Source organism: Eretmochelys imbricata, chromosome 1 (assembly GCF_965152235.1).
Source record: "Eretmochelys imbricata isolate rEreImb1 chromosome 1, rEreImb1.hap1, whole genome shotgun sequence".
NCBI lineage: Eukaryota > Metazoa > Chordata > Testudines > Cheloniidae > Eretmochelys > Eretmochelys imbricata.
This window is the reverse complement of record NC_135572.1, coordinates 317,235,196-317,260,589: the sequence shown is the minus strand read 5'-3', so window position 1 is coordinate 317,260,589 and position 25,394 is coordinate 317,235,196. Positions and strand designations below refer to the sequence as shown.

Sequence of the window (25,394 nt, the reverse complement as noted above, 5' to 3'; positions counted from 1 at the left end):
TATAATTTAATTTATCCTTACTTCATTTATGTGAAAAATTAAACAGCTGAAGGGTTGGTCTTGTGGTTAAGGTATTTGACTGGAACTCAGGATATTTAGGTTTTGTTCCTGCCTTACCATAGACTGCATTTGTGACACTGGATAAGTCATTAATCTTTTTGAGCCTAGTTCCCCATCTGTAAAATTGGATCATACTCCACTTGTCTGTCTTGTTCATTTAGATTGTAACCTCTGCAGGCAGGGACTGTTCAGTTAACATGTGCATGTACCCCACCACAATGGGGCCAATCTTTTTGGGGGCCCTGACAGCTACTGTAAAACAACAAATAATAATTAAAACAATGCAGTACATTTTCAAAGCAGTGTACAGGAATTTAGCTACCCACATTCCATTATTATTATACTTTACATCATAGCTTTCTTTCCCCAGCCCCATGTGAAACTTGGGTTCTCTTCTTCCCCATACTATATAGGTAGCTCTTACCTCTATTGATTAGGAGTGACCAGACTGCACACTCATTTATCTCCACTGGTTGATTGTGTGTCAGCAGTTTCTTTTCCACAAGGTAGTCTGCTTCTATTCTTTTGGCAACTGATCCTCTTGAGAGGATGATTTATGGCACTTTCTCACCCCCTCAGTTTGAGCATTTAAAAGATGTGAAGTAGCATTTCTTCTGCTTTCTGTATATGTGTCTTGTTGTTTGTGTTGTATAACACCAGTCAATTGTCTGCTGGTATGTAAACCTATGAAATGCAATGTAACAAACCAAAACTCCTGTTCTTATTCAGGTAAGCCAGTACACATTTGCAATGTGCAGTTACAGAGAAAAGAAATCTGAGCCTCAGGAATTAATGCAGCTTGAAGGATACACTGTGGATTATACAGCTCCTCACACAGGTACTCTTCATGCTATTACAAAAGTCTTACAGAGTATGTACAATAGCAGATTCATTTTACTTTCTTATTATCTTTCATGTTTCTGTCAGTCAACAGGATAACGTTGATTTTCTGCCAGTGGCTGAAGGTTTTACAGTTACTACTCTGGGATTTTCAAGTGAGAAAATCATGCTTTAGAAAGAAGGAAGTTTGTTGAAAGAAAGAAAATCAAAAAATTCAAACTAAGATGTCCAAAAGGTCACGGAGCCATTTGCACTAAAACAAAAACACACCTCTCAGGGAAACACAGTAAACCAATATCTTCCCCATTCTTTTTATATTGTTAGTATTGATAGTAAAGATTGACAGACAGAGAACTCAGCAGGACTCTACTGAATGAAGTCTGTTAATCTAAACCCACAGACTTCAACATTGCAAGAGTTGGCATGGTCTAGTAAATTTACACCAGAATCAGAAGCCAGGAACTCATAGGTTATAATCCTGATTGAGCAAGTCAGTTAACATCTCTGCCTCAATTTCTGGACATGAAAATAGGAATGATCAAAATTACCTGCACACCAGAGATGTTGAGAGGCTTGATTAGTTTGTTTGTGCAGTGGTTTGTAGATGAAAAGTGATATATGAGTGCTAAGTATTATTATTATTATTTATTAGTCTCTCTCATTCTTGACTCCAATGGGGAACAGATTAGGATTTGGGTTAATCTTTGCATGGCCTGTATATATTATGTCTACATACTACCATTTAAAGGCTGTGCTGCAAGTTTTCTCATGCTTCTTGAGCACAAATACCTATTTAATTCATTTGATGATCTTAAAAATATTGGCATCCAGTTAGTTAACATACTAAATATGTATTTAATAGTCACATTAAAAATCACTGGTGCCATTGTGCACTAATAATTTATTTTGCAATCTATTTTTGCAGGTCTTCAGGGTGGTCAAATGTTTTTCAATGCTGTTAAAGAAGGAGATACGGTAATATTCGCCAGTGATGATGACCAGGATAGAATACTATGGGTTCAAGCAATGTACAGAGCAACAGGCCAGTCATATAAACCCATTCCTGCAAGTCAAGCACAGAAGATGAATCCAAAAGGAGGAAATGTCCACATGGAATTATCACAGCTGTGTAAGATTTTGGGGTTTTTTGGTTCGCTTTTGGTTTTTAATAAGTGAAGCATGGAGTGGCTCCCTCAGGGAAGATTAAGCAGGAGTGATTCACAAGGAGGATGTTTCCTGATAGTTTGTTCTTAGCTGAAAGCTCTTTAACTCAGAGTATCATTAGCAACCAGAGAATGTCTGATTTGGAGGTCATTGTTGCTATTGTAAATTATGAAAATATAACAATTAACTGTATACGGGTTAAAGTTGAACCACATATTGCCATGGAGATAGCATCTGGTGTAGAATATATTTTTCTAAGTGTGAACCATTACAATGATCAATAGGAAAGCATTATTTTACCCTCATCAATCCATTAGCTTTATAATCTGCTTTTGTGTGCACCCAAATATATTATACAAATATGTTAATACAAGCATAAGATAGAGAGGTGGATGGTCTAGATGGGCTGCAAGACTTCCATACATCCCCAGAGGTTACTAAATTATGTGTTAAATCTTCAAAGCATTCAGACAAGGCATGAAGGGGCTAGAAAGCAAAACAACTTATTTTTCCCTAGCCTCGTTCTTGGAAATGGCTGAACCATTTCTGCTGAAGTTTTCCCCCAAAAAATACCAATCTGAGGCAGAAACCCGGCATATGCAATTTCATATGTTTCAAAGAGTTAAAGTTGTACAGAATTATAAGCAACTGGAATCAAAATCTTATAGTGGCAAGTGTTGAGCATCCTTAATATAGGCGATGCTACCAGTCTCTCATATAATCACACTCCCGCTGATGCAGCCCAAGTCATGCTGACTCTGCTGTCATATTCTGTTCGAAGTCACTGTGGGTTGAAGAGAAAAGCTAATTTCAAAGAAACGACACGTGCTTTTACTGATTAATGCCTTGACTTAGCAAAACACTTAAACATGTACTTTAGTCCATCCTGCTTGAGCAAACACTGAAACACATGCTTAACATTAAGCACATGCTGAATTTCCGTTGACTTCATATTAACAGCTGGGTGAAATCAGGAGTTATGGTTTTACTTTACTTCTATTTTTGCAAAGCCTATCCATAAGTAAGGTTGCTTCAAGTTAGGCACGTGCATAAGTGCTTTGCTGAATCTGGGTCTACTTCTTAAATTTAAAGATGGCTTTTCTCTAAACATATTACTTTAAAAAAAAATTGGATATGAGCAGCTTTGAATAAATACCCACATATCTTTAGACCACAAAAGTTTAAAGCAATCTATTAGCAGACTTTTAAAATATTGGTATGTCTCATACTCTTTAACAGTTGCCCTATATCTACCGAAAGTCTTCTGTAATCTAGGGTTCCTTTATACTGTAATTCATCATTCTGATACCAGGTTTTATCAATATATACACAAATATTTTGTATAATAAAGGTGAACTGGGAAATATTTTGTTGGACATTTAAAACTCTTTTTAGAATATAAAGGGGAGGATTTAATTCTTATTTATTTTAAAAAATAAAACTTTACCTATTACTATATTTGAATTTGAATCATTAAAAAATGCCATAGTGACCCATGATAGTGCTTCATTTTCAGTCACTCCTAGCTTATTTTTATTTGTGAACCAGCTTCTTTTTTCCAAATGTGCCAGAAACATTCACTGAAGACTAAGGGCCTGAATCAACTCCTGTTGAAATCAGTGAAGCCTTTTCATTGATTTTTAGTGAGAGTTAGACCAAGCCCTGTGGTCCATTAAATTAAACAATTAACCTGTTTATGGTTCCTGAACAGAAAAGGGCACGTTAATTTCACATGTACCTAATCCAGAGATGACGCAGATAGTATTGCTGGGGGGGCGGGGGGTGTCAAATATGAACTGAAAATAAGCAGGAGCAATTTCAGTCCTCCTTATGTTTTTTTCTCCATAAAGTCAAGGGAGTGAATAGAAGTTAAAAAGGAATTGCATTTTTATTATATCATTATGTTGGTCATGGTGTCATTTTTTTACCTTGGTGGGCAAACCAGAAAGTCTCAAACTCATTGCTTCAAGGATCTGATGGAGCAAATTTTTATTCTAAATAATGCTAAAATGTAGTGCTAATCACATTTTTAAACCACAGGCATAAAATATTTATCCCTGTCTTTTAATCTTCCAAACAAGTTCTTATGTTTTTAATTATGCAGTTCAACTTTATTTTAGTGGGGAAAAGATGAACAGTTACTAGAGTGTAAACACTGTAAAGTAAATGGGATATTGTATGTGACACAAACTATTTTTATTATTATTATTATTTCCTGCTCACCTGTAGCTGGCAAAGGTAAGTTTTTAACTATTCTTTTCTTTTTTAAAATCTTGAGTGATATATTTAATGTTTGATATTAGTAACTTAAGGTTTTTTATTGACTTTTGAAGAAAAATATAAAATGCAAATATTGGTAGGAAATGGGCCTTAGGACTAAGTACCAATAAGTATGTATATCTGAAAACTTTGTTTTGGTTTTCCCAACTTATCCTGCGTCTGGGTCTGCTATCACAGACTCCACTGATTTCAGTGGGACTTCATTCATGTTCAAGTGTCCATAATAATGCATCTGGATGTTAGGTCAAAGGCTTGTGTAACAACACACATGCCACTAATTTCAAATTAATTATCAAAAGAAATATATACTTTTTTAAAAATAAGAAAAAAGATCTCATACCTGTAATTATGCAGAGAAGAATTAAGTCTCAAAAGCTTAAGCAAGCTGCTGCTGGGTACATGCTATGCACAAGAGACACAGCACAAAGGAACATTATGTATTCTTTTTTCTGTGACCTGCTGTAATGTTTTTAAAAAAAAGACTCAGTAAAGTAGATATTTATACCAGAAGCAATGCTTACTAAGAAATGCAGAAAAAAATCTAAGTATTACATTTACATGGATTGTGTCTGGGGAAATATTTCTATCGATGTAGAATATTTTGGAAACAATATTCAAAATAATTTCACAACATAGTTTAATACTTGGAATCAAATGTAATCTTGTTGATGCCCAAGTGTATCTCTTCAAATTAATATTTTAAATAAGTTTAAACTGTTTACCACTTATATTTAAGAAAGGACACTTCAAATTACTGTGTGTGAAATACAGTCTAAGTTTGTGATTAATGGTAGGCCACTTGTATTCAAAAAACAAATGTTAATCTTTTTAAAAGGTGTTTAATCAGACATGCTGTTGCTTCTTAAATGCTAAGAAATAATATGCTGCTGTTTCTGTAGATGATCATCTTATACCTTAAATCATCAATGTACTGTCACACTGTTTATTTGCTACATCCACCTTGGTGAAATCTGTCACATGGATTTGACTCTTGATTTGACAATGCAAAGCCAAGTGATATGAATTAGTTGTGCATCTTTTCAAGATATGATGCTGCAGATCCTTCAGCTTGAATTAAATAATTCTTCCATCTACAAATACAGCTGAAAGTTGGACTTGACATGGATCAATATGATCTGGGGCTAAATTTCTAAATGTGACTGATTATGTTAGCATCATGCCCGCAGATCAATATTGAGTTTTATTATGAACCCGACTCTATAATTGGGTTTAATCAATAAACTTTTGTCTCCCTTTCTTTAGAAATTTTAGGTTTGTACCATGCAGTTATCAAAATTACATTTAGGATACATTTAGGATTCTAGTTTTCTAGTAACAAGCATAAAGAGACATATTTGAATTTAAAGGAACAAAGGCTGAGATCCTATTGTAAGGGAAAGTCAATTTTTAAGTTGATAGGACTGTTCACCCCAATATAGTCTATAGAATCTAGCAGAGCTAATGTGCTAATACATAACTAGTCCTTTTGGGCACTGTAAGGCTTTTTCTGTCCATACTTGGTAGATAATTCACATTGAGGACTTTGACAAAACATACCATTAATGAAAGCAATCATTAGAGCTTGTCTTTTGATAAACCCGCGGGGTTCAAAGGCGTTGAAAGATGCAATCTGTGAAGAACAATAAATTTGGGCCTTTGATTGAAGTGCCATTTGGAATGGCATGTTTTCTCTATGTATTTACACAAAAATACTGCTCCCTTTTTTCATTACTCTTTGCTTGGAGGTTGAAGAAGCTCTTTGCCATTACTACATTTAGGTTTGTCTCATTAAAAGCGGAGTACAAAAAGAAGGCTGGAAATGACCTAGCTCAACCCAATGTGTTCATTTCTGCTCCAGTTTGCCATTTGGGAAATGGGCTTCTAGCAATGGTGAATGTTTTCCATGAGTGTTACTTTGATGTGCAGTGGACATACTCTTTCCTGCATCAACAAATAAATGCATAAACTTTTATTGCAATGGAAGAAGGCTATTTATTTGGTAATCTTACTAAAATTAGCAAGAGGGCCTCATGTAAACAAGAAACCCTAGAAATAAATTGTTTACACTCAAGAGTATTTTATAATCTGTGATGTTTAAAAAGGTACAATAAAAGAATCATACTGTCAGAATTATTTTAAATATCCTGTATTGCATTTGCAAATAGGTTTTCTAAACTGGGGTTTTGGTCAAGCACTGGTTTAATTCTGGGCCTTAGCTGATCATTTATGTTTGATTGGAACAGTACAAGGAAAAAAGAGCTGTTTGTGCTGTCAGTTGCAGGCAACTTAATTACCCATTGTTACAGTTAATCTGTGTGGTGCCCAGATTTAAAAAAAAAAAAAATTCAATAAAACTATTTGCTAGATCAATTTAAGACAAGTTTCTATAATTGGAGTCACCTGCATGCACCCGTTGATGTAATTCAGCCCTCAGTTTTTAATGCTTTCAAGAATCTTCTTCATTTTCTGAGAGCCATAGGCCATTAATTAAAAGAATATACATATACATGAACTGTACTGTATGTTTTTTCCTGTCTCTGAACAGATGCAGATCGTGCTCAGAAACATGGGATGGATGAGTTTATTTCTGCTAATCCCTGCAAGTTTGACCATGCTTCCCTCTTTAGACTACTTCAGAGGCAGACCTTGGATCATAGATTGAATGATTCCTATTCTTGTTTGGTGAGTACAAAATGGAATAAAAGAAATGAAAAAGTGAGAAATAGTTGTTAACAAAGTGGCCTTTTCTTCCTAACTCATTCAATAACTGTGCTTGTAGTTGGGATAAAGGATTCCAATCGATTGGCTTCAAATTTGAAAATTATACACTTGAAGACTACTGCTGTGCCACTCAATAGAGAACAGAATAGACCCAAACTGACTCTGAACTGTAGTTTATCAGCTCCTCTAGGGAGGGCTGAATAAAACAGAAGGCTTTAATAAAAATGGAAACCTCTGTGGTAGGATTTACTAACACCTGTACAGGCATTTTAAGGTACAAATTCAGCTTGCCAGATGTCAGACATTATGTCATCTATCTTGTAATTCTCTCTTCTGTCATGGACTAGGAAAGTTAAAAAAAACAAAGAATAGAATCAAAACCACAGGGGGAAAAGGCAATAGAATTATGGGGGTTTTAATCAGCTGAGCCAAAGTTCGCTCTATGAGCATAAAACCTGTATAAATTACATGCAATAATTGGTAGTTAGAAATATATTTTTAATTATTACAAGAAAACAGGAAAAATGTGATCACTCTGCCAAAATGAATGTTTTTCCCCCCAAATCTGGAGTATTATTAATAGGGGAAATTGGGGTGAGAAAGTGTGTGTCAATATTTACTCTTCACATTTCACTGTTTATTTTATATTGCATTTTTTGAGGTGGCTTTTCCTGTTTTGTTTTGTGTAATTTTTTTAAAGCTGTCCCTCTGATCCTGATTTAATTTAAAACAGTGACAGTCAGGAGTGACTACATGGAAGTTAGTGGAATTACACCGGTGTAAAAATGGTGTCATTAACATCAGAATCAGATCTCCTAACTTGTTAATGCCATATTTTTAACTTTGGGAGGTCTGGAGTTGTGATCAATTACTCTAGGCATCGAAGTTTGCTAGCACCTGCTCTTCAAAATTGTGAGCCCTCGCAAGTTAATACAACACTTTTTTTACTTTCATTTCCATTTAACTAACCAGTCAAGGTTGCCCAGATATAACAATGAACAGATTTCTATAGGTTATTTTGTACAATTTAAAAAATAACTTTTTTGATGGCACTTTCTTTCTTTTGAAACACTTTTAAAATTACGGTTTTCTTTGGTAGTGTACCAACTATGTACAGAAAAAGTTAAAGGACTAATTTTGTGTCTGCGAGTTGTGCACTGAATCAAATGAAAAGGCCTGAAGGTACATCTGTACAAAGTAATTGGCACTCAAGAGAAAGTGGTTAGCTTTCTAACAGTGCATCAGGGTCAAAAATCTTTTTTATAATAATAATATGGTAAGACACTAAATATAACCTTGGACTCAAGAACTTTTAAAAAGAGTTTATGAAGGATATGCAGTGCTATAGCAACCACAAAACAGGAGGATTTCTTATTGCTCTTTGTTATTTTAGCTTTTGTTAAACAGAATGTGCATGCAGAATGTTCTGTTTTCTTTGGAATATAAAAGAGAAATAAATCATCGTATTAACACCCTCCCCTTTTTGTTTTAAAGAAATATTTTGAGGCTACTAACATGGGAACAGTTAATGCAAACAGAGCTATAGTTATATGTTTGGTGACTTTGCACTGAACATTTTAAATTTTATATACTGCAGATATTTTAAAAAATAAATACCTCTTTACATTTCAATAGATTAAAATATAATTATCCACACATATGACTACAAAGAAACCTAAACCTTAATTTTTAAGAATGGGAATTATACATAGTCTTTGATTAAACCTATTACCAGCCCTAAACATCTTTAATTTACCACTCTTGTAAACAGTAGGAAGCTTTTTTGCAATTATGCAATAAATAAAAACTGATTGCCATAAAATTATCTCATTATCTAACAATATCTAGTGCATAGTTGTTTGCATAATTATATGTGTGCATATATACATATGAGTGTATGTGTGTGGACACATATTATGTAAAGATACACATTTTGTGACAGATTTGTTAAAGGGATAATGGGAAGATGATCTTCATGTAAAGGCTTTAATCAATTAAATGACACTCCTGTTTCTTATATGGCTACTTTCTGATGTAAATATTCAGCAGGTCTACTGATGATGTACTGCTTTCTTTATTGATTAATTCATAATTTTGTTTGATTTACATGGATATATAAATATTATAAAGCAAAAATCTTCATTACAAGGTTCATTAAGATATGGGACTATATAATTAATACACTAATTTTGTTAATGTATAAGAAAAGTATCTTGTTGGTTAATAGTATCATTTTGATGAATTAGGGTATACTGAATCTATGGATACATTTAATCACCAGGATTCACTTAAACCTCTATTTCTCATTTCTTTGCCAGAATAATATGTTCTCTTTACTGAAAAATCTTTTTTACTGATACTTTAACATCAGATTTAGTAATATGAGTGTATAACTGGACATTATTTTAAAATGTTGAGGGGTTGGGGTTTTTTGGGTGCCATCACAAAACTAGCTTTCCTCTAAAAACATTAAGGGCCTGATCCAAAGCCCATTGAAGGCAATGGAAAGATTCCCATTGATTTGAATGGGATTTGGATCATGCTTTAAGAGCTTTATTCTGGACAACTCTGTGTGATAACTGTGAGGAGCTGTCAGACAATAATCCTAAATTAAAGATGAGAGTCAGACTGAGAACATAGGGCCAAATTCCTTTCTGCTGTAACCCCATTGTCTTCAGTAAAGTCACACCATGGATGAGTTGGAACTATAATGTGAATATTTTTTCCAGGAGTCTTTCCTAAGATTTTTGTTTCTATTTCATTTAAATTATCAATATCTAAGACCATTCAAGTATTCTGATTGTATAGGAAATAATTCAAAAGAGATGCTTTCAGATGCTAGACTACTATAATAATTTAATGACATCTAAAACTTTTTTGAAGCATTGGTCACTAACACCAAAAGATTTTTTTTCTTTTGTTTTTTTCAAATTGTCTTAATATTAAAGTTTAGTTTACACGTTCCTCAATGATCTCTTTTAATGATTAAAAAAGAAAAAAAGTGTCACTGTTAAAAGTTTTACTATTTAAAAAGAAAAATATTATCTTACCACCACAGCCACAATCTTCTACCCCAATGTTTATATCTCTTTTTCTGTTGTATTTGGAGGTTTATTTTGACACCTTTCCCCAAATCATGAGATGAATCAGATGATTTTTTTTTTCTGAATCAGGAATCATATTCTTTGCAGTCTGAATTTGCTCAAAGAATATACAGGTTTCCTTCCCTCAAAGACATTCCTCTCCCCGCCCCCCATCTTCCTCAGTCGGTGCAATTTTGGGCTGATCATCTCAAATCCATTTCCAAAAGGCTCTCAGTGTTCCAGTCCAAGTAATGTACCAGAATGTCTGTTCATAATTAAAGGTCAAATCCTCCTCATCTTACTCACATGAGTAGTCCCATCAACTATCTAGTTGTATATCTTTTGAATAAATACAACACTATATATGTTGAAATGGTTATGCGGAAGCGTGTTATATAAGAAAGATGAACAAGCAGTCAAATTGTGGTTCATCTCTCTCAGGTTAAGTATGCAGTCACAAAGAATTGGCCACCTGAAACTTGTCTTTTTAACCATCTTGCTAAAGGCACTATAACATTTGCTTCTAAAATTCTTTTTTTAGTTTATCATTCATTACATTAATAAATCCCAGCTCTTTGAGGTGTTTGTTATTAAATGTATTTTATAATTTGTCAGACAGTGACATTTTTATATTCTGTACAGGATCATGGACATATCAGTGCATTTTTTTCAGAGCTGTGTGGTTCACAGTAGTACCAAGGCTGAAGAACTGCAAAGAGTTACCCCATGACAGTCGCAGTTCTCAAGACAACTATTGTTAGAGCCCAGCTCCTCTGATATATTTCCTACGTTATTAGCATCAACTTGATTAGTATGAAATGTTTATGTAATGCACACAAAAATGTTATTTGCTTTTGTTTCTCCTTCACTGGGTTGATTTAAAAGCAGAGCAATGAAGAGAAAAATCCTGATTAATTAAAAGAATGTATTTTTCCCATTCTCTTCCAGGGTTGGTTTAGTCCAGGCCAAGTCTTCGTATTAGATGAATACTGTGCTCGTTATGGTGTGAGAGGCTGTCACCGCCATCTCTGCTACCTTAATGAATTGATGGACCATTCAGAAAATGGTGCTGTCATTGACCCAACCTTGCTCCATTACAGCTTTGCATTCTGTGCTTCTCATGTTCATGGCAATAGGTAATTTAACATGAAAATACAGAGTAAAACTAATGGCATTTGGCTGAATGGATAAAGGAAGAATATTTTACTTAGGTTATTGCACTCACCAGGTAGCAAAATTTTGTATTTGAAACAAGCAAATGAATCAGTTCATAAAAGCTTCTTCAGTAGTTCTGGGTGTTTTATGGAACTTATAGAAAACATCATTTCCATTTTATTAAGCATGTTTTTCCATGTGTTGTGTCTGGGCCTTGAGTTTTTCTTCTGCATTCTCCATTTTGTGTTGCACTAGTGAGCTGATGTTTTGAATAAATAACCTGAGCTATCCTGGAACCCATTAAACTCCAGTGCTCCTTCCACATCCTGTAACATGTCAACTTGTCTCTTTTGCTGAATTCTCCTTGTACCAGACACCGCAGGAAGACAGAGAAGACACTAGGAATGTGATTTAAGTAGGTGGTAGCTTTAGTAAGTAACATATCTGGCATTTCTCTGGCAGTAACTTGTCCAGAGCAAGTCACCCTTCCTTTGTAATCTGTTCCACCTGGTGGAGGGTTGCCATCAGCCCTCCACCCCATTAACGTGGTCCCAGCACTGTTGCTGGGACCCCACTCTCCTCCCCTCATACGACAGTTAAGCGGCCGGGGAAGAGGGGATTGTATGCACAGTGTGCTGGACATTAGGAGCCACAACCACATTCCCCATCTTCTTTGGGAGATGCCTTCTCCTAATCCCCTTCCAATTCCAGTTGATCAGAAAACCAGACACCCTACTGAACTGCACTGGGCTCCTGTCAAATTGAAAGAACAATTAATTTTACAACCTGCCCAGTGGGTCCCTGGGCTGCTGAGAGACAGGTGAATGAACTCCACAATACCCAGGCCAATCTGGCAGTGAGAGAAAAAATTCCTTCCAAGACCTAAAAAAGCAATTAGCATGATGCCCGCAGCAAGGCCTCAAAACCCAGCTCTTCTCCAATCCCAAGAGAGGCAGCTTTTCTTCCCACCAAAGGACGGCACCCCTGGGCAGGAAGAAGGGCTTATAAGTCCTTCCCTTGGGTTCTCCAACCAATCAGCCATAGAGCCCCGCTCCTTTGCACCCCCTCATAGACTTATCTTTAAAGGGGCCAAGGATTTCTTCCCCTGCCCAGACAAAGCCTCCCAACCTCTGAGGCTGCATGGGGCACAGGTGAGGATCAAGAGGGTAGGGCATTTGTGCACCTGAGGGATATGGAAAGGGGGAACAGGGGAATCAAGGGAAAAGCAATTTCCTTGGCTGTAAGGTGCAATGGAAAAATTCTCACCAAGTATCTGAGATGCTCTCCGGGTATCTTAACTAGCATGCTGACAAGCTAGGTAGATTTTCTGGCTTTTACTTACTAACCTCTTCTCTGTCAAACCATGTTTCTGTTGTCAACTCTTGAAGCATCTGGCAGCTCAAGTTAGTTTCTTGTAGAAGTCTGATTCTATGCAGTTTTCTCTCTAGATTTTTTTTATTAGTTGTGAATCTGACAAGACAAATAGTGATAATTGCGCAAACTTATTTCAAGTTTTCAAAAGCAAGGGAGATATATTTCTTTTTATTTATTAACTTAAGTGAAGGACAACAGTGCATGCAGTATGTGGAAAAATCTCTGGGAGCACATCATTTTGCATAGTGGTAAGCACTCGGTATGTATGTATTCCTTCTGTACAAATGCATGCTGTCTGAATAGCATTATGAGTGTTTTGGGTATAAAAGAATAGTGTTGAACAGAGCGGGTTTGACTAGTACTGAGACATTGTAAAAAGATTGAAAAAAGAAAGAAGAAGAAAAAGAAAAGTAAGTCAAGGACAGAAACAGAGACACTCACTGAGGATGACAGACACACATACACAGATAATACATCCACTCATTCATCTACAGCACCACTAGGGAAGTGCAGGAAGAGAGAAAAAGAATTTCACAGACAATACACGATAGGCCAAAGTTCTAGGCTGATCTATGTTGTTATACGTCTTAGTTTTATAAATCATGCTGAGGAGGAGAAATACCACAGAGCCAAGACAAAGAGTTTTCATGCCCCAATTAAATCGTTTAGAAATGATGGATAAGCAGTGAATTCAGAGATTTTTCTTTGGTTAGGAGGGCCTTAGACCTGCTACTAGCCTGACAAAGACCATCTAAGATATACTAGCTTTGGAGTGGGGGAAATATAGAAATACCAGTCATGACTATAGTCAGTATACAAAGTAATCCCTGTTTCTTTTAGATACTAGTTTATTTCAGAGTGGCAAGCAACCTTAGTGACATCAGTCAAATGATCAGATGAAGATGTCTCTTTTTCTTCATGTTTTCTAACTTATTGTATGGCACCATAGTGATATAGATGGAGATAGATAGATATAGCTAGATATTGTGTGTGTGTATTCACTCTCCTCTCACTTCAAAAAAAGAAGCAAAAACAGGAATCCTGGCTGAATTCTTCAGCCTATATTGCTAAGAGACAATGACAGTATTCACATAATAAAAATTTAACATTTTGCAACAACATGAAAGGATGTTGAAACAGAGTAAACCTTATGCAACAATTATATGCAAACACTAAAGAATATCATGAATGCGGTGGCCAAACTTTGAGATCAGCTACCATTTATACATACTTCAAGTATATCCATTTACTGCGCTACTTGGGAAACTTCAGCTTCAGAGCAAGATTTTCAGCACTCTCACCCATTTTACTTGACTGGTATTAGATATTTCTCTGCATAATTATCAGATATCAGTTAATGGTAATACTGGATATATGTGTCTGTTATGGAAAATAACCTCTGAAAGGCTTGTTGACTCTCTTCTTGCTGTCTTTTACTTCTGTGTAAAACAAAAGGCCAAGAATGCATATTTAATATTTTTAAAATATGCATTGTGATTATAATAACTATTAGATATTTGTTGTACTCAGCCATGTATAAGAGAAAGCCTTACTCCCTTTATCTGGAGCTAAAACGCTATACAGATACAGTGTTATATTACACTACATTAGATTCATTCCAGATGTTTGTGTGTGGGGGGGTATTTTATTTATTTGGTTGGTAACAAATAGCATTAAATCATCAGAGGGATTATGGAAGATCACTTCTTAATTCTCCCGTTCCCCTTTTTCTCCTTTTTTACCCTACTCAGAACCCCCAGGATTTCATTTATTGGTTAACTCCCTGGTTACCTGTTTTAAACTCTATGTCAAAGGCACTATAGTGCTAACCTAGCAGAAACTTTCTTTGGAGCCCATCCATAGTAGAACTGAATCAGTCAGAAGATCAGCGCTCCAGGCTGGCCTGAGCCTGGATGTGAATGCAGAGAGGGCTCTCTAGTCACAGCTCTCCTCATGTCCAGGCAGAAGCAGGTATCAGCAGTCTCTGCCGCACGATACCTTCCGTTGCAGATGTCCTCCATGGGGTTGTAAATCTTTATGGGAGCAGCCAGAGAGGAGGCAGGTTTGGGGGGAGATGCACATTGTTTTTCTTGCCTTTCAGACCCTTTTCTTTGCAATAACTCTGTGTGGAATCTGCTGAAAAGGTGATACAAATTCAGGCTGCCTAACATAACCATGAGGCATCCTCTGTACAATGGAATCCATCTTTAGCAATGGGACCTGAGGGACACAGTGGGGTACTAGAACTGCATGGCTGGGGAGTTGATTCTGGTTTGTTGAAGAGGGCAAGCCCCATGTTCAGCTTCAATGATCTGGGGAAAAGCAAAGGGGAACGATGCAGAGTTTCTCCTCCATGTTCACAGGATATATCTGTGAGTGGGAGCATAGACCATTGGGCCTAAGCTTCAATTGACAGCCCTTGCAGAGATTCTTTCCTTTTCAGTTCTGCAGGGATGTTGATGCAGACAGGGAAGGATTCTACTGTCTGGAGCACATGCAGCTGGGCTCAACAACCTGTCGGACATAGCTGCTAGGAGCTAGAAGCAAGCAAGCAGTAGTAGTCTGGTAGGGGAGAGGTCAGGCTCAAGTAAGGAGGAAACTGTTCTCCTTATACCTCAAAAGGAGAGAACTTATTTCAAACCTTGCTTATACTCCTAAAAGGGATGCATTTTGGGCCAGATCCCAGGAGGTCCTGAGCACCTGCATGTGGTACAGGCTTCTGTGAAAACAGGTTCATTCCCTGTCAAGATTTTACATAACTGACTAGATTGTGGGTTTTGAACTGAAAAGAGGGGAGAACTGTGCTTATTATTAATAAATGTAATTTATTCATTAATTTTGTATTGCCGTAAGACCCGAGACACCCCTACCAGGATCAGGGCTCCACTGTGTTGAATGCTATACAAATACACATGGTCCCTGCCTCAAAGATCTTATAATCTAATTTCACTTCACCTGGAATGGTCCCTCAGGCGGTGTGTTAGCTACTTACACTAAACAATCTCTTCCACCTTGTATTTAGCTGTGACACTCTGAGTACGTATCCCAGACCGGAAGAAGAGCTCTGTAGCTCAAAAGCTTCTCTCTCACCAAAAGACGTTGGTCCAAAAAAATATATTCCCTCATTCACCTTGTCAGTCTAATGTAAGGCATGGTGCAGCAAGTGGTTGTGACAAATAGGCGGGAAGGGGAGGAGAGAAGAAAAGCATAATTGTAATATCAATGCACACAACAATGACTCTGAAGCAACTGATTTTTTTTCCTTTTTATCCTAAATAAAATGAGCTGCCCTTCTTCTGCCTAAGTACTGGGGAATTTTGCAATACCTCTTCCTTCATTTTCTCTTCACAATCTGTTTCCTCGGGACTACTCTACTCTTCTTTGAGTTCTTGCTCATGTCTATTCCATTCTAGGTGTGTGCGTGCCCACGTGCACAGTTGTTGGGAGACTTTTACCTTCGTGGTATCCGTAGGGTTGGCTGTGGTGCCCTCTGGAGTCTGTACTCATGTGTCAGTATATCAGGCATCGCCGGCCCTACACCATCTCAGATCCTTCTTACCATCCATGGTGGTTGGTCGGTGCGCCTCTGTCCCTGGCCTCGCAAGTGGCCAGCGGTTTCTTTCCCTTTTGACTTTGTATTCCAGCTGTAAATAGTTTTGTTTATTGTAGATTAGTTAGTAAGTAGCTGTTAAGTACTGTAGTTAGTCAGGGTCCCAGCAGGGACTTTGCCCCAGGCAGGGCATGCCCCTGTCACTGGGTTTTAAGCCCTGCACTGACTGTAATAGGCCTACCTGTCAGTGATCCACATGGCAGCTGTCTGAAGTGCCTGGGGGAAACCCATGTCAAAGAAAAGTGTCGCATCTGTAAGAACTTTCATCCCAGGACACAAAAAAAATGCGATATTCCCTTGAGGGCCCTCCTCAGGGAGGCCACTCTCCGCCCAGCCTCAGAGCTGTCCCACTCAGACACAACGCCCAGCACTTTGGCCTTAGTGCATAGCGCACCCCAAGCACTGGGCTCTACCTGGCACCGATCCCCTTTGCTGATGCCCAAGAAGATGTCTAAGAAGTGGGTCCTGGCACCGAGCAAGAGGCATTGGGTAAAGGACTCTGTTCAGGCTGCCCACCCATGCCGAAGCCACAAGGTCACACGTCCATGAGGGGACCTTCTACCCCCCTAAGGGATCCGCCACCAACTCTGGGGAGTGGTAGGGGACCCAGCCTGATGGTGGAGTCAATGCCTTCCCATCTCCCGACGCCCAGAGAGCAAAGGACTCTCCTATCACAGTCAGCACCGCGTGCAGCGATGGACCCAGCAAAGACTCCCTACGAGGGCAAGCCAGCCAAGAAAGCCTCCCAGAAGGTGAGTGAATGCTGCAGAGCTCTTTGTCGCCACACTCCTGGTCTCTGCCCTCACGTCAAGACTCGCCCAGAGGGAACCGCCAGTCACTATATGATAGGTACCGGTCATCTACACGCTGACCCTCTCCACACCGACGATCACTGTCGCCTAGACCACAGGGATGTTCCCCAACATGGCGCCCCTCCCCCTACTTCCGGCACTGGTCTGCCTTCTCAAGGTGTCAAACTGAGGTGTCGACAGCCCCGCCATGGTCACTGGAGGAGGATTCCTCTGGCATGGAGAGGGAGTTCAGCCCTTCGCCAAGACAGCATCCTCATGTCTGGTCTCCTGAGGCTGTTGATGCCCCCATCTCACCAAATGTCAGTCACCACATCGGACAAGCACCAAACTGCACCAATTGCACTGGGCTTGGAGCACAAAGCACAAGCAGAAGTGGAAGGACAGGTGCCTACCCCGAGAACCCCTTTCCCCACATGAGTTGGGTGGTTTAGTTGTCCTCATCCTCTCCACATGAGGCTGTGGCAGGACCCACTTGTGCTAGCCCACCAGATGACTTTAAGGAGCATCAAGCCCTGCTCTGAAGGGTGGCCACTAACTTAGGCCTAGAGGTAGAAGAGATGGCAGAGCAATCAGACACTTTAATATGCTCTCTGCATCCACCCCAACATGTGTCGCGCTCCTGGTGCACGAAGGGGTCCTAAAGATTGTCAAAGCCCTCTGGCAAACCCTGTCCTCAGTCCCACCCACTTCCAAGAGGACTGAGAAAAAGTTTTTTGTACCTACAAGGAGTTTGAATACTTATACGCTCACCCGCCCCTGGGGTCGTTGGTTCTTTCAGCGGCCAACAAGACAAGCAAGGCCATTCTAGTTCCACCCCCAAAAATAAGGAGGCCAAGAGACTGTACGTTTTCAGGGGGGAAATATATTCCATGGCCAGTCTCCAATTCCGAGTCACGAGCCACCAGGCTCTTTTGGGGTGATACAACTTTTCCAAGGACACAGACAGTTCCTCCATTTTATGGTGGGCCATTTCCAGTTCCAGTGCTTCCCTTTGGCCTCTCCTCGCTACCGCAGGTATTTACAAAATGTATGGCCCCGATAGCCTCTTACCTGAGGCATCAGCGGGTCCATGTCTGTCCGTATCTTGACGATTGGCTCATCAAGGGCAGGTCATGGGATCAAGTGCAAAACAGTCTTGATCTAGTGCATTCCACCTGTCGCGACCTGGGTCTGTTAGCAAACAAAAAGAAATGGACCCTCATACCAGTGCAACTAATAGAGTTTATTGGGGCAGTCCTCGACTCCACGCAGGCCAGAGTCTTCCTTACGGAGGCCCATTTCTGAGCCATATCGAATGTGATCTCCCATGTAAGGGGCTACTCTCTCACCACTGCCCGCACTTGCTTAAAGTTGCTAGGGCACATGGCTGTCTGTACTTACGTGGTCCATTGTGCCCTGCTCCACCTCCGGCTGCTGCAGGCATGGTTGGCATCGGTCTACATCCCCAACAGGCACAACTTGGGCCTGGTAGTCAAGGTGCTGGACCACATCCGGTCATTAGTGGATTGTGTTTGGACCCCGCATCGGTGTTGCAGGGAGTTCCCTTCCTGACCCTGTCCCCATCACTAACTCTGGTTTCCAATGCCTCAGACCTGGGCTGGGGAGCCCACCTGGGCGAGCTCAGTACACAAGGCCGCTGGTTGGGGATTCACCGCTCCCCCTACATAAATGTCAGGGATCTCAGGGCTGTTCTCTTGGCCTGACAGGTTTCTTGGTCCCACTTACAAGGCAAAGTGGTTCAAGTCCTGATGGACAACACCGCCATGATGTTTTATATCAACAAGCAAGGCAGAGCTAGGTTGTCAGCCCTCTGCCAGGAAGCCCTGCAGCTCTGGGACTTCTGTGTTCAGCATGCCATTCATCTCATGGTAACATACCTCCCCGGAATCAGGAATGTATTAGCAGATTGCCTCAGCAGAGCCTTCTCGTCTCACCATGAATGGTCAGTCCACCCTGAGGTGATCAGCAGGATCTTCCGAAAGTGGGGATTTCCCCAGGTGGACTTGTTCGCAATTCGTCAGAACAGGAAAGTCACCTTTTCTGCTCATTTCGGGGGATCAAAAGATGATCCTTGTTCGACGCCTTCCTACTCCCATGGTCAGGGGCTCTAATGTACACTTTCTCACCAGTGCCTTTGTTTCACAGAGTCCGCATGAAGATCAAGTAGGACAAGGACAAGGTTATCCTGATAGCCCTGGGTTGGCCTCACCAACACTGGTTCGGCACACTGATGGTCCTGTAGGTGACAACCCCGATGCAGCTGCTCCTCTGGCAGGATCTCCTGTCCCAGAATCACGGCAGGCTCCTGCAGTCAAATCTAGCAGCGCTGCACCTAACAGCTTAGTTGCTGCATGGTTAACTGCTGAAGAGCAGGAGTGCTCGGCCTGCATCAGGCAGGTCCTACAGGGTAGCAGAAAGCCCTCCACTAGAGCAACCTATGTGGCCAAATTGAAACTATTCACATGCTGGGCCTCGGCCCAAGGGGATAGGCCTGAGAAGGCCTCCCTACTGTAGATCTTGGACTACCTTATGCATCTCAAGTTCCAGGGCTTGTCCCTTTCATCAATGAAGGTCCATTTGGCTGCCATATCAGCCTTTCATCCTTCATTCCAGGGCAGGTCAGTCTTCGCTCATAACATGACAGTCTGGTTCTTGAAAGGTCTGAAGCGACTTTACCCACAAGTCCAGGACCCAGTCCCTCTGTGGGACCTGAATCTGGTTCTTGTGCAGCTCATGGAAGCCGCCTTCGAGCAATTGGCATCCTGTTCCCTTCTTCTGCTCTCCTGGAAGGTGTCATTCCTGGTGGTGATAACTTCTGCCCAAAGGATCTCTGAGATTAAGGCACTTACTTCAGAGCTGCACTATATGGTGTTCTTCAAGGACAAGGTCCAGCTGCGAACACATCTGCCTTTCCTGCCCAAGGTGGTTTCGCAATTTCACATGAGCCAGGACATATTTTTGCCAGTCTTCATCCCAAAGCCTCATAAGTCTGAGGAGGAATGTAGGTTGCATTTCCTGGATGTAAGGAGACTGCTAGCCTTTTACATCAAGAGGATCACACCATTTCGCAAGTCGACGCAGCTGTTTGTCGCAGTGGCAGATAAGATGAAAGGTTGTCCAGTGTCCACCCAGAGAATCTCATCTTAGATCACCGCCTGCATATGGTTTTGCTATGATCAGGCGAAGGTGCCTCCACCAGCGACTGTAACTGCCCACTCAACTAGAGCTCAAGCCTCATTGGCAGCCTTCCTGGCCCATGTGCCAATTCCAGATATCTACAGGGCTGCCACCTGGTCGTCCATTCACACATTCACATCTCACTACGCGCTTACCCAGCAAACCCAAGACGACGCTATCTTCAGTAGAGCAGTATTACAAGCCGCACGTCTGTAAACTCCAAGCCCACCCCAGGGATAGAGCTTGTGAGTCACCTAGAATGGAATCGACATAGCAAGCACTTGAAGAAAAAATGGTTACTTACCTTTCGTAACTGTTGTTCTTCAAGATGTGTTGCTCATGTCCATTCCATTTCCCGCCCCCCTACTCCTCTGTTGGAGTTGCTGATAAGAAGGAACTGAGAAGGTATAGGGCTGGTAGCACCTGATATACTGACGCATGAGCACAGCACTCCAGAGAGCACCACAGCCAACTCTGTGGATACCTCTAAGGCAAAAGTCTCCGACAACTGTGCATGTGGGCGCGCACACACCTAGAATGGAATGGACATGAGAAACAACACATCTCAAAGAAAAACAGTTATGAAAAGTAAGTAACCGTTTTTTCGGTGCTCCCAGTCAAGATCACTATCTCACAAGTGATTTTGTCTCACTGCTGTTATTATTCATGTTCATGTACTTCTGGTGTAAGTGAAATGGGCTGATTATGTAAATAAGATATAATCCTGATGGTTGATATTTCAGTCTAAATAACAGCAGTGGGTGTTAAGCACAGGACAGAGATTTTGTTTTCTTCTCCATCATCTTCTTTCTGTCTGGTTCTCATGCTGTGACTTCCCATTCTGTCCCTCTTGTTCTGAAATGGATGCTGGTGAGAAATACATGAAAGTGACTTCTTTCATCTGCTGAGCTGCAGGCAGAATTGAAACATTCAAATTTCAAAAATACCCCCCATTAGATCTCTGTCCCCCCCTCTCTCTTTTTCTTGAGAGCGAGCTGATGTGTCATGCATTCCTTATATGGATAGTGTAGGTGAAAAGCGTTTGACTGTAAACTTTGTAATTTCTCTCTACCTTGTTTTTGAAATTTTCAGCCCTTGTAAGAAATGGAATGAATCTGTAGCTGTTGACTTCTACTGTACTTGACTAACTTGAAGAGGTATGCATGAGTATGTAAGAGAATTGCAGCTCTGTAGATCAACATGAATATCATATAGAAATTGAGGGAGTTGTGGGAGAGCTACTGCGTTAACTCACCTTCTTTCACTGTTAATTGATTTGTAACAGGAACCATTTATTGTGTTCATCCACCTCAAATAAAGTGACAAGAGTAAGTATCACAGGAACTGTTGCTTTTTTCAAACTCTGATCCAGGAACTTTACTAAAATAAGGAAAACAATATTATCTCTAAAACTAATCTGTCTCTTTCCTTCACTCTGCTTCACTGTAGAGCTTCTGTTCAGAGCTTTCTCCTTCCCTTTCTACCTCGCTTCCTTCAAGATTTAAAGTAACAGGGCTTATAGCATGAAATCTCCTTCACCTTTTTTTTCAGCATAAACAATCTCTAGCAAGATTTAACAGAAAATGGTGCATTCAAATGAGGCAATAGCTTCACCTCTCATCCAAGTCTGATCATGATCGGGCATGATGGATAGTTTTGTCTTGTTGATTTACTTGGATTATCAAACTGAACGAAAGAGATTCTGGTTCAATGATCCTTCTCAGCTCTCCTCATGGAGGCTGTGGTATCAGAACCATTGCTAGTAGGACCATGTGTCAGTTCAACTGGGTTGGAACCACATTAAGATGCTGCCTCTTTCTTCTGTACTGAATACCTTGATCACTCTCAATTTTGTAGAATCTTGAGCTGCAGCTGCATTCAGTGATAACAGCTGGTTTACTATATTTTTCCTCGTTCTGTTTTATTGAGATTGTCTCCTGGTTTGAGTCTGGGTAAGATGCAGGCTGCATTCTAACAGTTAAAGGAAGAAGACTGAGATCCGTTACATTATGGGCCGACCCTGCCAAATTCATGGCCATGAAAAACACGTCATGGACCGTGAAATCTGGTCTTTTGTGTGCTTTTACCCTTTAGTATACAGATTTCATGGGGGAGACCAGAGTTTCTCAAATTGGGGGTCCTGACCCGAAAGGAAGTTGCAGAGGGGTTACAAGGTTATTTTAGGGGGGATCATGGTATTGCCACCCTTACTTCTGCACTGCCTTCAGAGTTGGGCAGCCAAAGAGCGGGGGCAGCTGGCCAGGTGCCCAGCTCTGAAGGCAGCACCCCGCCAGCAGCAGTGCAGAAGTAAGGGTGGCAATGCCGTACCATGCCATCCTTACTTCTGCACTGCTGCTGGCAGTGGCTCTGGCTTTAGAGCTGGGCTCCCGACCAGCAGCCGCCACTCTCTGGCCACCCAGCTCTGAAGGCAGCGCCAGCACCTGCAGCAGCAGAGAAGTAAGTGTAGCAGTACCACAACCCCCTACAATAGCCTTGCAACCCTCCCCCTACCCCACACATACACACACAGCTCCTTTTTGGGTCAGGACCCCTACAATTACAACACCATGAAATTTCCGACTTCAGTAGTTGAAATTATGAAATTTAATATTTTAAAAATCCTATGACCAGGAAATTGACCAAATGCAGCATGAATTTGGTAGGGACCTAGTTATGAGGTTATTCAGGATGATTTACCTCTAAGGTTGGTAGAGTTCTTCTAATCTGACCACCGATAAGCAGTTGGGCTTACTCTGGTGAGTGTTGTGGGGGTTACCGTATAGCTCAAGAGAGCTATCATCAGTCCTGTTTGTTGTATATTTCTCTTAGCCATCTGTATGGCTCTCTTCACCAGTCCATTCCATTGGGGCTGATGGGGAATGGAAGTAATATGCTTGAAAATTTACGCTCTCCAGAAGCTTGGGAAGTCAGAGCTGGTGAATAGGTGGCCCATTGTCAGTAGCTGTTTGCAAGAATGTTGAAATGAGAAAAAATGTACTAGCTTTTCTATGATGTGATCTTGTGGGTCAAGGTGAGGTACAGAATTTCTACAAATTTAGAAAAATAGCCATTGACTGTTAGACAGATATGGTTTTTTTCTTCACAAGAAAATAGCTAGTGCTCTTCTTTTCTGAGGTCCATTGTGTAATGCTGGGAGCATGAGATATTCTTCACTTGTGTCCTTCGAGACTCTCATGATTCCCTCCTATGTTTTAGGTACTGCCCTATGCCCGGCCACCACTCCATCTTACCCAGTTTGTTTCTTCACTTGGGTAGCTGCAGGACTTGTACGGGGAGACTTTGGCAAACCAGTAAAGTGCCTGAAACCACTGTGGCTTATTGCTAAAAGCAGCCAAATCAGCAGGCTGTAAATTGGCCATTCAGCAGTCTCAGTTTAACCAAGATGGGGGGGTGGGTGTTGAGTGCCACAGAGAGGGCAGCTTGACCCCGCGTCCTTCCTGATAAGAATTGTGTTGAAGTTGCTGATACAAGCATTTTAGAAGAGCAGGGTGTGCCCTAGGAATGTCTATTGGGGCCTCAAAGCTGAAAACTCTGGAAAAACCCACACCTGGTTCATCAATAATCAGAAGGAACCTCTCACTTGGCCATTGAAACTGCTTACTTAACAAGTTTGCTTTAAGGGACATGTCATTCTATTACTCATATATAAATAAGGAGGAAAAGTTTGAGGTGGTGGGACTATCTAGGACTGGACTCTCCCTCTGGATGCATCTTGTGTTCCCCACTGGCAGACGGGCTGCTGCTGTGTCACTTGAGAGCCACACTCAGCTTTGGTAATTATCAAGGGTTGGGGGTTGCTGACTAACCTGTTGCTGACGTGTGTATAAGTGCTTGAGGTTAAGTAAAGTTTAGTTTTAAGTGAAAGCACTCTTGTGTTGTTCTGTTTGTGCCAGCCATCTATCGGTTGGACGGCCGTTTCTCCCCGATTTATTTCCTGACGCCACCTCACACAGAGTAAAAGTTACCAAGAGCTTTGGGTTGAAAGAACCCCAGGTAACAGACTGGCATCCTCTAGACCTTTCTGAGTGCACACGTATGCCCCCCTTCTTTCAGTTTGATCTGCACTGGTTCTCCTTCTAGCAGTTCCTTTTCACAGAACGCATTCTGACTCCATTGTGTGGTTTATAAGGCCTGTCTCAATAGTTGTACTTTGGTCTAGAAAGCCATTTGTTGTGGTCTTGATTATAAAGGTGTCAAATACATGCTTGTAGTGTTCATAGTTAGTACAATCTTTGAATTGCCCAAGGTCACACAGTCTATGGTAGAGCAGGGAATTGAACCCTAATTTCCCAAGTCCCAGGCCAGCACCCAAATCACTGTTGCATCCTTTCTCTCTCTGATTATGTATTACCACCCATGATAAAGGCCAAATAAATGGCCTAATGAGCATTCAGATTATTCTACCATTCAACAACAACAACAATAGTGAAATGGGACAGGCTGGTGACTGAGTAATGGTGCTTTGAAAGACTATCCAGAAGATCTAGGTTGTGCTAGTTTCTCACTGTAAATGTTTTCCAGAGGCTGAGCCTTATGGAAAAGTGGAGACGCCTTTCTTCTGTCTTTCCTTTAACACAATGAATGGGTGATTGTTTCATTTAAAAAACATTGACTCTTTATCACACCTATTCATTTAAAAAAAGGGGAAAAACAAGAGTCTCTTTGAGTTACAGAGAGAAAATATCTTGACTTCACCTATGGCATGAGGAAAAGAGTTATCCTATGATGTATTGTGCTGTTGGTTTATAATGTGTCGAGATCTAAATCTGTCCTTACCAGGAAATTTACGGCTTAATATTTTTCAACACAATGAGCCAGGTCTGCTCCTAATAATTCTCAGAGAAATTGTCAGTGAAAAACATATTTACATGTAACAAGAAAACACTAAAACCAGATCTTGTATGTGTAATGTGGCATTTACTTTTTACACAATGAAATAACAGCTGCTAATACTTGATTATAATGAAGTCCTCTATACATTTGATAAGATGTCTTATGATTATTTTAGTTACCTATACCCTGCCTATATGTCAACATATGTCCTATGTAAAAAGTATTTTTTGCAACACATGCTTAGCCTTTGAACTGGAAGATGCT

At 40.5% G+C, this 25,394-nt stretch overlaps 1 protein-coding gene across 3 annotated transcripts in view; it reads left to right on the top strand.

Annotated features, from left to right (window-relative positions):
- The window catches only part of CADPS2 (calcium dependent secretion activator 2), a 561,163-nt gene that overhangs the window by 389,140 nt on the left and 146,629 nt on the right, over positions 1–25,394 (top strand). For all 3 annotated transcript variants that reach the window (XM_077834502.1, XM_077834493.1, XM_077834509.1), the window contains exons 10-13: positions 790–898; positions 1,826–2,029; positions 6,890–7,026; positions 11,097–11,284. In XM_077834502.1, the coding sequence (XP_077690628.1) occupies positions 790–898; positions 1,826–2,029; positions 6,890–7,026; positions 11,097–11,284 (638 nt within the window). The remainder of the gene's footprint in view (positions 1–789; positions 899–1,825; positions 2,030–6,889; positions 7,027–11,096; positions 11,285–25,394) is intronic.